Below are 13,199 nucleotides of genomic sequence, written 5' to 3' on the forward strand. Positions count from 1 at the left end.
AAGCTTTTACTATTATAACCTGTTCACTACCCAGAACTCTCTCTTAGATGCTTACATCGCTGCTGCCATCTTGAAAAATCTCTTGGAATGGCAGTACAGATTCTTCAAAACATAATATTAGAAATAAAAGTACCTCCTAATAAGTCTGTAGCTTAGAAGGTGTACCATGAAACCTCGAAATGTGTGGCAATGAGGAAGGGATGAGCTTATATATACTGCCATTTTCATAATAGGATGTGCAACTGCCATACATTAGTCTGGTACGGAAGATGGTGTGTAAATAGAGCAGTTAAGAAAATGTTATACCAGTGGATTTTCCTGAATGTGGTACCAGTGAATTTGATGAAAGCTCTGGACTCGTTGGAACACTGTAAAGCCAGCAGTGCTTTATTTATTTATATTTTTTCTTGAGCAGTGTGCAGTTCCAGTCTGTTTTATTTTATTTGCTTTTGTTGAGCAAGTTAATCCCAACTGGCATGTGGTCTCTCTTCAGTGGTATTTATGTTGACTAGGGGAAATTTGGCCAGGATACCGGTAGGTTTCTGTACTCTTTAAGTGCCATGAGATCTTTTACATCTGTCAGAGCTACCACCAACACTGGAAATGAGGCCTTTGTTTAACATCTCATTCGAAGGCTGTTTCAGGAAGACAGTTATAAATGTTAACCAGCGCAAGATATTATATGATTGTATGCATTAGACACGGAGTCAGTAAAATTGGGTACTCAAAACGTAGCCCACTGAATTCAGTGCTAAATACATGCCCAAAAGCATATGCAGTACCCGCTGACAATGTTACAGGGAGATTTTCTTTTGCAATTTAAGAGCAAACTTTCTCTTTCTTTTGGAGACACCCAACTTCACCTGTTATGCTTCTGTAATCCAGTACTTCTAGTTTTGAAATTTGAATTATAGTTGGAAAGGGGCTGACTGTGACCAATGGGACTCTCGCTCAACTTGTGTACAGCTGCTGGATGTACTGGGTGGCTATGATGAGCTTGAGCATCCAATGCCAGTTTCTTTATCCTAGGATGAGGGAGGTAGCTTGTCCTGTCACATTAACAACACCTACGAATGAGTAAATGTTATGGAAAAAGGTAGGCAGGCTTATGCTGTAGAAGCATTCCTCACACCACTGAGCTGAGGAGAAAAAGCGGTATAAGAACACGTATATCTTTCTCTGACCAGGCTGCTTTCATAAGTCAGCACTCCAGATATGGGGGTGGGGATAAGTAAGGGAATGCCCTTAGCACCAGCATCTGGCCTTCTTAATGCCCAACTGTTGTCAAAAAAGAGAAAGATAGGGCAGATAAGGCTTCCCCAGAGGGGAACAAGTGGGATGTAGGGATTTCACCTAGCCTAGGGAATGTGTGGCTTTCACCCCAGAAGAACAAATAAGCTGATGGGATTTGTCCATTGACTCCACTTCCTGTGCTCCAAGGTGGATTGGGGGAGGTCGGAACATGAGCAACTAGTAAAATGGATTATAACAAAACCTTAGAATAACTGTATGGGTGTAGCAGAAATCCCCCCCCCCAAAAAAAAAACAAAAAAAAAATTTGAAGAAAGTGGAGCCGATATACCTATGTTAAGTAATAACCTTGCTAACACTGAACATAGATTAAGCATACAGGGGCAGTCCTAAGCAATTCCATTATCTGACATTTTATGATCAGTACTGAATCAAACTTCTCTGTTTTGATGGGGTGGATTCTGAAGATTTCAAAATGCTTGCACACCTTTTGTGCAGTCCCTTCCCCCACAAGATATTATGATGGTTGTTGATTTTTGGTAGAGAAACCAGGAAATTAATAAGACTGCACAGAAAGCGGAAGGAAGGAAGGAAACCATCTACGTACGTACACACACACACAGTGCATTTTTCCCTTTGATGGACTTTCTGTAGGTGGAACTCCATCGGGTAGGTTTGGTGTGTCTGGACTGAGAACCTGTGATAATTGTGTTTGCAGCATGGGTCTATATCAGCATATCGAATGCTGAAAACGCTAAATGCAATTTAATTAAACTGAAATGTTTGAATCTCAAAAGAACGAACTGATGGAATATCGATTTCTTTCCCAGGGAAAGAAATCTGTGTTCTGTGCAAAAAAAAACAATTTTCATTACTTTAAACACTGACAGAAGTTGGGGGCTGTGCCCCCCCCCCTACTTAATTGTACCAACTCTGAGACCGCACCACAGTGGAGGAAATAGCAAACTCCGATGATGGCCCACCAATTTCTTTCCATGGGAAAAAAATCGATATTCCGTCAGTTCGCTGTTCGGAGATTTTGAACATTTCAGTTCGATTTAAATTAAATTCGGCATTTTCAACATTCGAAATGCTGATAGGAACCCTGTAGCACAGTTGCTGATGGTCACTAAACAACTAAGAATACTGCAGTCTGTTGTCGATTTTCATTCATTCTTGACCATTGGCTTTCAGTTCCATCCTAGGAACCGACTCGGCCGTTGTATCAAGCTCGAACCAGCCAGAAACTCTCAAGTTAAGGGTACCCATAGTGCCTCTCTTCCATTCAGATCTCGTTTGCCATGTAGAGTCCAGCTAAGTGCTTATTTTTTTCATAAAATATCTTTATTAAGGCTTACTTCTTAGCTCTAGATTTGTCATTAACTTAGTTTTCCTGGTAACTTTGATATTTTTTGAGTATGAGTGTTGTATTTCTTCCCTTTTTGGTATTTTTGCTTTACCGTTGCTGGTATAGGCCCCTCCCTTCCCTCTTACCTTTGGTAATTTTTTTAATGCCATCACTGGTATTCCCTTTTTCCCCCTTCCTTAACCCTTCTGGGTATTTTCTTTGTTAACATTGTTGATACAACCTTTAAAAAAAAAAAAAAAAAAAAATCTCTTGTTTTTTTTCCTTACTGGCTTGTTGAATGTGTGTGTGGAAAAGTTTTTTTGCTGTACATACTCGAATTGAACATGGCAGAGAAACAAAGGGGTACAACTGGATTTAAGCAGTGCAAGGAATGTGGCAGAAAGATGCCCAACTTGGACGGGCATCTTTCCTGTGTTTATTGTTTGGGGTGCCACATTTAGAAGTCCAACTGCCGTGCAAACTCTTGAAGGGTTTCAGTGCTCGGACCTCTACAGAGCAGTACAACAAATTGATCCTCAAGGGGCTGTTAAAATGCCTTTTTAGTGAGGCTTTGTCTGAGGCAGAGATATCAAAGTCTCCCAAGAAAGGAGCAAAAAAGAGGAGCCACTCTGTTCTGGCATCTCCTCAATCTCTTGACTCAAAATCCTGTAAAGGCCAGGTTTTTTCCACAGAGCAGAAGCCTAAATATTCAAAATTGATACTGACAAACATTTCACCACCAAAGTTTATAACTTCCCCCACGGTGCCGACAACTGTTATGGAGCCTACAAAAGTTACCTCCATACCGACTTCTTCATCGGTACCTATGACCCTCTCGGCACCAACAATAGTTTCCCCAGTCATACCGATCACTTACCCCCTGCAGAAACAATTGGTCAGCCAACTGTGGTGCCGACAGGGAGTAGCCAAGTCCTGGGTAAGGATTCAACCATCTATTGACCCATTTTTTGGTCAACAGAGTTCATCTATTGAACGTCCAGAATCACCCTCAGGGATGTCTTCATTCCACCATGAGCCTTTTGGAGTTGATGTAGTTAGGTTAGTGGATCAGCTCTTGGCGGCCAGAGGTCTTCCAGCTCCGTATAGGACCTCCCTCCCATCTGGAGCCAAGGCCTACTCTCCAAGGACTCAAACTTATCTTCTCCTTCAACCTCTCCGCAGGTGTTGGAGCCCTTGACTTCGATGCCGCTCCCGGGGCCAACTACTTCAGTATTGTTGGTGGACCTCACCTTGGTAACAGAACATACTCTGTGGTCCTTGGCTCAGTCGGAGCCAACCCACCCATGGGACCATGACCTGGCTGCTGGCTCCGGGATCCCTAATTTGATGCCAGTTTTTTTTTTCCATGGCGCCATCTGTGGTTCCAGGTTCTTTGACAGTTCCAGGTCCTCTCGGGACTCCTTCTCTGGAGGTGGGCTCATCAGAGCAGGGTGTGACCCCGGTTCCGAGGTTGTCTTTATCAGTTCCAGGCTCCCATTCCTCTTCAGGTGGGCCTGCCTTTCAGATTATGGAGAGAGCTCTTGCCTCAGCAGGCTCACAGTTGGCACCATCCCAGAGTGTCACATCTATGTATCCTCTGGCTCACAGCTGTCAAAACCTACTACATTGTGGCAGCGGGCACAAGAGCAGCAAGACACCCTACTGCAGGGTACCCTGTCTTTGGAGTCCTCCTCAGACCTTCCCACTGAGGAGCCACCCCATAAGAGATTGTGCAAGAGGAAGCACCTAGATTCTCTGGAAGAATCTGTCACTGAGGATACAGATTATGAAGAAGGGGAATGGTCCCCACAGTCACCCCCTAAAGATGTCTTTTTCAGAGGCATCCTGGAAATTTTGAAACAGAGGGGTAGCTGGAAGCCTTCCAACCCTTCATCCGAGGAATCTGTCTTCTTATAGGCTTTTTGTGCCTAACCTTCTACTTCTTGGGTGACCCCACCTGCCGATAAATTGGTCAGACTCATAGTGCAGCGTGCTTAGAAGGTCCCCTGACACTGTAGAGCCAATTCCATGGAGACCTGACAAAATTCTCTGTGCACCAGAAGATCATCCCACTGGTCTAAAGGTTTAGCAGTAGATGCTATGGTAGTGGCGGCTGCCACAAAGAAGGAACTCCCAGAGGAGAGTCCAGCTGTCCAGCCTCCAAACCGAGAAACTCTGACGATGGACAGGTTTGGAAAGCAAGACCTTTGCCGTACGGTCATTGAATTTCTTGGCATATTTCACTCGACTTCAAAGGGACCTGATCACTAGTCTCTCAAGGACCTTGGCAGGGGCAGTGTCTGACGAGGTACACGATAAGGTTGCCTCCCAGCTTGCGACCCTAGAATCGATATCAAACTCATCCATGTAGCTTATTGCTCACACAGCTGAAGGGATGGCCAGGGCAACATGTACAGGCGTTGCCATTAGGCTTCACGCCTAGATGCACTTATGTGACTTCACGGACCCTTTCAAGTCTTCCTTTGTCAACGCTTCAGTTGATACCTCGTTGTGTGGCCGAAAAATCAGAGACACATTAGCCAGGTGTGAGAAGGACGGAAAGACCCTTTCTGTTGTGGGCGTGCATTTTTCTACTCCTCAGCAACTTTATTCCAGGAATCAGAGGAGTGGAAAGATGGGGTTCAGAAAGTCCCAAGGGCCTTTTCAAGATGCACATTGTGAGTTTTCCCCCCTGGGGCAGAGGGGGGAATTCGTCAGGAAGATGCCCCCTCCCATGGCAGAGGGGGGCACGTATAATCAGGGTTCCAAAGATTCTTTCTCTGGACAGCCCTATCAGCACTTCTGAGCAGCGGCCTGATTTCCTCCCTCCGGAGGCAGTTAGGGGAAGATTCTGTCTGCACCACTTAGCCTGGCACTCGGCAACATCAGATTCCTGGGTGCAGGCGATAATTACCAGAGGTTACCATATCCCCTTTGACCTTTATCCAACACCACAAAGGTGAATCCCCAACGTTCCACCCAGTCAGAGGGATACAGCAGCACAAGAAATTCAAATGCTGCTTTAAAAAAAGAGTCATCCAAACAGTCCCACCAGACCAAATAGGATCCAGATTTTACTCTAGTGCCAAAAAAGACGGGACTGGAGGCCAATTCTAAACCTCAGTGTCTTGAACAAGTTTGTTCGACAGACAAAATTCTGGATGGTCACGATACAGTCTATCCTTCTGTTTCTGGAGAAAGATGATTGGATGTGTGGTATAGATCATCAGGATGCATATTACCACATAAAAATGGACAAGTGCTCCAGAAGATACCTCCGCTTCTGGTTGTGGAGCCAGTCATTACCAATTTCGAGCAGTGCCCTTTGGTCTCATCACAGTCCCCAGGGTGTTCACCAAATGCATGGCAGTGGTAGCAGCTCACTTAAGGCTACAAGGATTCCGCATATGTACATATCTCGACAACTGGCTTCTCACCGCCCCTACCAGGTATCTACTGCTTCACCCCTTGTACTCCATTTTAGAGCTTACAGAGTTCTTAGGCATTTCAATAAACAGGGAAAAGTCAAAACTATCACCCTTACACAATATAGAATTAATTGGAAAAACATTCGGCATGAAACCCTGTGTGGCTGCTCTGCCTCTTCACAGACTGCAAAGGTTGAGGTCACAGCTTCAAGTGATACTGTCTCAAGACAGAGTCCTGGCTCGTTTAGTCTTACAACTCCTAGGGTCCATGAGAGTCACCCTAGTTCCTCTGGCAAGGTACCACATGAGGCTACTTCAGTGGCTCCTGACATCACAGCGGTCTCTATCAACACATCCAATCTGCATAACCAACCAATGCAAGCAGAATCTAAATTGGTGGATGAAGCCAGAAGAGGAATTATGGTGTTGCCTTTTTTCACCCTCTCAGCCCAAGGCTGTAGTGACCACGGATGCATCCCTGATGGGGGGGGGGGGGCATTTTCAGGGTAAGACGGTCTAAGGCACTTGGTCCCCCTTAGAGGCCAATTTGTATATCAACGTCCTAGAACTGTGGGTGGTGCTCTTAGCATTGCAAGCATTTCAATCTGCCCTTCCTTCGGGGACAGTTGCTATCCAGTCAGACAACATGTCGGTGGTCTGGTACATCAGCAAACAGGGAGGAAACAGATTCTACCCTTATGTCGGGAAACCTTAAGAGTGTGGCAATGGGTGATTGCCTCCAACCACTTTCTGATAGCAACACACATTCTGGGGAATACCAGTGTGATAGCAGACTGAGCAGATGCATCCTCCTGCATCACGAGTGGTCTCTCAATCCCAATTTAGTGACAAAGATCTTTCGTCGATGGGGTCAGCCTTGCTGCGACTTGTTTGCATCTCCCATAAACTACAAATGCAGCAGCTACTTTGGCCAGTCCCCAAGAGAAGCTCTCCTACATGATTGGCCCCCAGGACTGCTTTACACTTTTCCTCCTGATTCCCCAGTTTTTGAAGAAAGCCCAATGGTTGCAAAGGAAATTGATCCTCATTGCACCTTATTGGCCCTGCCAAGTCTGGTTCCCCTTTCTCTGGCCTTACCTAGTTCACCATCCATGGACTCTGGACCCAACTCCAGACTTGTCTCATCCACAGAGGCTGGTCCATCCCAAAGTCTCAAGCTGACGGCTTGGTACCTCCACTTCCAGTAATTGCTAGGCAGAATAATCTATCTTCCGTAGTACAAAAGATACCTCTGGCTTCTCATAAACCATCCACAATAAAACTTTATCTTTGTAAATGCAACCGATTTGTGCTTTGGTCTCATGGAGAGGAAAATTACCCTTTTTCAGCCTCAGTTAGTAAGGTATTAGAATATTTATCAACTATATTCCAGTCCGGAGCCTCAGCCTCTGCCGTTAAGAGTTCATTTAGCTGCTATTTCAAATTTTCATAATGTCTTCAATGACCTTTCTTTAATGTCTCATCGCCTTTGCAAAACCTTCCTAAAAGGCATTATGCATTTGAAACCGTCTTTTAAAGAACCCAGGCTTTGTGTGTGAAATGTCCATATATCATTTTTCACAAAGAGAGAGTATCACTTAGAACTAACCCCTCTTTTTCTACCCAGAGTTGTATCATACTCGAATATTAATCAATCCATAGACCTACCAGTTTTCTTCCCAAACTTCTCAAACAAGGGAGAATATTGTTTACATTTGTTGGATGTACACAGACAGTTACATTTTTACTTGGATAGAACAAAATCGTTTAGGAAATCAGGCTAATTGTTCCAGTTCTTTTTAGGTATTTGACTGGGAAATCCAGTTTTCAAAGTTACCTTTTCAAAATGGTTGAGGGTCAAGGCTCATTCTACCAGATCAGTTTCCTCTTCAGTACCCTTTCATTCTAGAGCCTCTATGGATGGCATTTGTGCAGCGGTCACTTGGGTTACCCCTCATACCTTTATCACTCATTAAAAATTGGATATGGTCTCAAGGGGAAGAGCATCCTTTGGCTCTATGGTGCTCAGGAATATCATTCCTTAGGGCCTCCCAGGACATAAAGTAGCTAGGGACTCTGTCCCAACAGTCAGGAATGAATGAAGATTGACAACATCAGACAAAGAATTTGTTCTTACCATAATGTTCCATCTGTGTTGTTTATCTTCATTCTTAACATCCCACCCTCCAAAGACTCCTGGAGGTTTGGAATTAGTCCTGGTTTTGTAGCAAGGCAGTTCCTCAGACAAAGCTTCCACATTTTATTTCTACAGGCAAAACTCGATCTGAAGGGAACGGAAGAGAGGCACTATGGGTAGCCTTAGCTTGAGAGTTTCTGGCACAAGCTTGATATGGCCGAGTCAGTTCCAAGGACGGAACCGAAACCCAAGGGTCAAGAATGAATGAAGATCGACAACACAGATGGAATGTTATGGTAAGAACATAACTTCTTTTTTTTTTTTTTGTGGTATGTTGAATGGATCAGTCGTTGATCTGTCCAACCATTAGATAACTTCTCTTGTTGCAGTGGCCTACAAGGTGCATTTCAGGTTGTGGGCCCTGTGACCATGGCTGATCCTGGAAGCAGCATAGTGTCTGAATGCATTGTCCTTTAAGTATCACACTAAGATGCATAGATTTGTTTTCCTTCTTAGTGTGGTAGGTAGAAGTAAACAAACATAAGGGGGTATTTTCCCAAGGGTTTGGAATTTTCTCATATGTGCTTTAAGCCAGATCTGTTTTAGCCGTGTTATTATAACTTCTGAAGATTGTATGGATGTTTGTGTGAAGTAGAGATGATGTCTCCTGCAATGTCTTGTCGCATCTTGTTTACAAGGCCTGCAAAGCATATGAAATCATTGCATATGTGTATTCAAAACTAATAACTGACCTCTGCAGTTGCATCTTTGTATCCCTTTACCATAACAGCTTAATTATATCTCACACCGTATCACAGGGCTGAATCTGGAAATTGTGCTGATTTCATTTTGTATTTGTTCCCTGCATTCTTTCATTCCATATACTTTGTGTATTTCTGAAAGGGAAGAGTTACTGGAAAGTGGGAAAACTCTTAAATAAATGCATAGTCCTGACTGGTTGTGTCTGTAAAATATTTTTCCAAACTTTTTGCATAACCACTGGAGATGTGAGTGCTTCATTTACATGTTTTGGATTATAATAATTTGCCCACTCCTGATGTTACAAATAAAATGAGCTCATTCAAGAGGTACACTGGTAAAAGAGCACACAAACCATGAACTTTCATATCATATTTACCAGTCTGTTTTCTTAGTCTCTGACTGACATAGGTCTGTTTGTTTTATGAGACATACTTGTGCTGTTCTTTATTTTATTTGTTTACTATGTTACATTACAGTAAAGTTAAACTTACAAACTGAGGAAGGGCAGAACTAATGAGTTAGAATTGTGAACACGATGCACTGCTGACCCAAGCCCAGAGGGTTATTGTACTGTTACCACATCTACACATGAAGGACTAGATTGTACAGTCGTGATCCAACATCCTGCTTTGTTTTCTGAACCTTGTTTGATTACAGTAAGTGATTTCATTTTCATATTTTAGGGACTTGAGGCTCTGGCTATTTCTTGGAGGATTCCATGAAAAGGGACCCAACTGGAAGGAGGACCACCGAGTGTATAATTCTCATGTAGTGATAGATGATACAGGTACGTCACAACCTGCTACCACACGATACCCACAGGCAAGCCTATCAGCACTCTAAAGGGCTTTTCCCTTTAGTGTCTTTAGTTGTGGGAAGTGTCTTTGTTAATAAATGAGATACATAAAATTGTCTGTACATACAGGTGTGGTACAAGTTTCTGTTGTAAAAGTGATATAGATGTATGAAATTTGACCAAACTGTTTTTTTTCATATTTTCAAACAGACAGTGTTAAAATTTTTGGGAGGGGGTTTGAAAATTTTGCTTTAGGCATCCCAGAATGTTAGCTAGACCTTGGATAAGAGGCAAACAAAGATGTAAGCAGTAGGCTTCTTTCTTGGAAAGGCCAAAGTACATTGCTTGCTGTGGCATCCTGATTCTAAGCTGTAGTACATCTTGGGTCAGATTCCAAAAGAGTTTCTCTCCATGCAAGTCTGCTCTGATTCCAGAAGACTTGCTCTCAATGTAAGTGACTGACTTACTTGTAATGCTTGTCTGTAAACAGGCTTACACAAGGGGCCAGATTCCAAATGCCCTGCAGAGCAAGTCTTTTTGAATTGGGCCTCTTTTCTTGAAGAGTGCTAATGAGGAGTTTTGTTTGATATCAATAGGTAGTTTGTTCCAGAGTATAGGAAGTCTCTGGGACAGGAATCTATCCCTCCAGCATATTCTGTTTATTGTGGTGACAAGGTTTAGGTCCCTAGAGCGTATAGCTCAGAGGGATTGGGATTTCTTTAAGTGGAGCATGTCCAACAGCTCTGGGTTTGACATAGCTTTGTATGTTAGGCAGAGATCGCCTCTGAGTAGACGATATGTGATGGAGTAAAGCTGGAGTTTTTTGAGACGATCTGCTTAGGGCATCTGTTTGAGGCCAGTAATCCTCTTTGTGAGGTATTTCTACAGCCTTTCCAGTTGTTGTAGATGTCTTGTGAGGTACATACCAAAAGGGGCGTTGTACTTTATAATGGGTCTAATGAGTGACGAGTAGAGGGGAACAATGACATATTTTTTCCTGGATGAGAAACCTTTTGTGATGAGGTGTGCCACGTAGAAGGATTTCCTGACTACTGTGGTGATGTGATTATCAAAGGAGAGACTACTGTCCACCTGTGTCCCAAGGTCTCTTATCACACTTTCAGTGTTTAGTAGACTACCACCTATGTGGTAGTTCATGGGTACAGACTTTTTACCAAAAGGGATGACAGTGCCCTTTTTGGCATTGAGCTTGAGGCCATGGCTTTGACGCCAGGCATCTGTCTCAGTGAGTCCCTTTTGTAGGATGTCCACATCGTTAGGAGTTTTGATTATGGCTCCTAGTTTGCAGTCATCTGTGAACTTCGTTAGCCAAAGACCTTCTGTGTTAGGCTGTACTTCAGAGAAGTAGATACCGAACAGGAGAGGACCCAGGATTGAACCCTGTGGTACTCCACTTGTCACTGGTCTGAAGTTGGATTTGGAGTCTGCTACTTTCACAGTGTGGGTTCTGTCAGTGAGCCAGTTGGCAACCCATCTTGTGAAATAGGGATTTATACCTAGTTTAGTGAGTTTATCTATAATTCCAGAGTGGGGGATGGTGCCGAAAGCCTTGGCGAGATCTAGATAGGCTGTGTGAACCACCTTACCCTCATCTACGGCTTTGGTGACCGCTTCAAAGACGTCTATGAGGTTTAGGAAACACGATCTGCCTTTTACAAACCCAAACTGGGTAGGGTCCAGAGTTTGGAGATTACCAATGTCATTGTTTATAAGTTGCATGATGATACGTTCCATAGCCTTGCAGACCAGGCTCGTCAGGCTAATGGGGCGGTAGTTCCCAGGGTCCGTGGCGGCTCCCCCTTTGTGGAGTGGGATAACCGTTGCTGTGCACCATTCAGTGGGCACAAAACCTGAGGTGAGGCTATGATTGAACATGGTACTTAGGTGGGGTGCCAGTTCATTCTGTAGTTCGTGTAGAACGCAGCCTGGGATGTTGTCAGGTCCCATGGATGCTGTGTTCTTGGCTTTGGAGAGTGTGTTTTTTAACTGTGCAGCCATGATTACAGGAACTATGCATTCTTTCGGTATAGAGATGGGCCCTTTAGGGGATGAGAGGGGGGTAAAGTTAACACTGAACCTATCTGCCAGGATGTTGGCTATCAGTTGGTTCTGTACATTTAGTGCCATTGTGCTGTAACTCAGAGCAGATCTGAATGTTGGCCTTGAGATTCTTGACATAGCTATAGAATGCTTTGTGGTTGTCTTTAGAATCTGTGGCGATTTTATTTTCATACCTAGCTTTGGAGGATTTTATGAGGGATCTCCGCTTCTTACTGATGGGATTTTACTCTTTTTTGCAACAGTTTCTTTCTTCTGTTGTAGAGTTTGTTTATGGCAGGGGACCACCAGATTGGCTTCCTTTTTTTGGTGGATAACATCTTGGTTCTGTTAGGGATTGCACGATCCATGCACTTGTGTAAGTGCTTATAAAGTGCATTTTTGTAGGATTCAGCAGTCGTACCTCTATTGTCCTTCAGCATGGGTGTCGTGAAGTCTGCCACTTCTGTCTTAAGAAGCGTGAAGTTGGCTTTGGAGAAATTTTTTACAGTGGTTTCCCTAATTGGGGGTGGGGGGGTGGGGGTGGGATGTGGATGTCTAGGGTGATTAGCTTGTGGTCGTATCTGACCAACAAGGAATTGACCTCTGGTGTGGAACACCGGTTGCCCATGTTGGTAATGACCAGGTCTAGGATATTGCTGCCCCTGGTGGGGGTGTGGATAAGTTGATCCAAGGCGTTGGAATTTATGAATTCCAGAAAATGTTGAGTACAAGAGTTGGTACATGAATAGTTTTCAAGTTAATGATGGGGTAGTTGCAATCGACCATTATTAGGGTGTTAGGTTGTACCCTAATATTTTCCAATGTATTAGGAACTGAGGAGTGGGAATCCTGGGGCATGATGGGGGATCTGTTACAAGCTACAATTTGGATTGCAGTTTTTCCCAGAGTTAGTTGCACTTGGATAATCTCGGATGCATTATGCTGAGCAGCTAGCCTGGAGGTGTGGATAACCTTAATGAATATGGACACGCCTCCGCCTTTAGTGCTTCGGTCCAGGTTAGGTGGCCGAAAAGTGTGGCATGAATTATAGCCTGGTAATGCAGGGGTGCTCTCTGGAGCCTTGAACCAGGTTTCTGTCACTGCACATATGTCTATGTTCTCCATTTTAAGGAGTGCCTCAAGTGAGTGCATTTTGAGGTTTAGACTTCTAGCATTGAGTAGCATCACCCTCAGATTTTGCTTGCTTGTACCTGTTACAGTGGTGAATTTGTCATTTGAACCTTACCTAAAAAAGGCACTATAGGGGTGGCAAGAGCCTTAGCCAGTATCCGGAATCCCAAGGGTGACAGGTGCAGGCCATCTCTGGCAAAGCACTGTGGTTTGTCGATCATGTCATCCCAGGTAGACAGATACTGGATCCCCTTAGAATGACACCAGAAGCTTAGCCAGTTGTTG

At 43.9% G+C, this 13,199-nt stretch overlaps 1 protein-coding gene across 2 annotated transcripts in view; it reads left to right on the forward strand.

The window, feature by feature from the left end:
* NIT1 (nitrilase 1) overlaps positions 1-13,199 on the forward strand; it is a 250,727-nt gene that overhangs the window by 149,077 nt on the left and 88,451 nt on the right. For both annotated transcript variants that reach the window (XM_044089966.1, XM_044089967.1), the window contains one exon: positions 9,610-9,713. In XM_044089966.1, the coding sequence (XP_043945901.1) occupies positions 9,610-9,713 (104 nt within the window). The remainder of the gene's footprint in view (positions 1-9,609; positions 9,714-13,199) is intronic.

This window comes from Protopterus annectens, chromosome 12.part0 (assembly GCF_019279795.1).
Source record: "Protopterus annectens isolate FY-2018-M chromosome 12.part0, PAN1.0, whole genome shotgun sequence".
Taxonomy (NCBI): Eukaryota; Metazoa; Chordata; order Ceratodontiformes; family Protopteridae; genus Protopterus; species Protopterus annectens.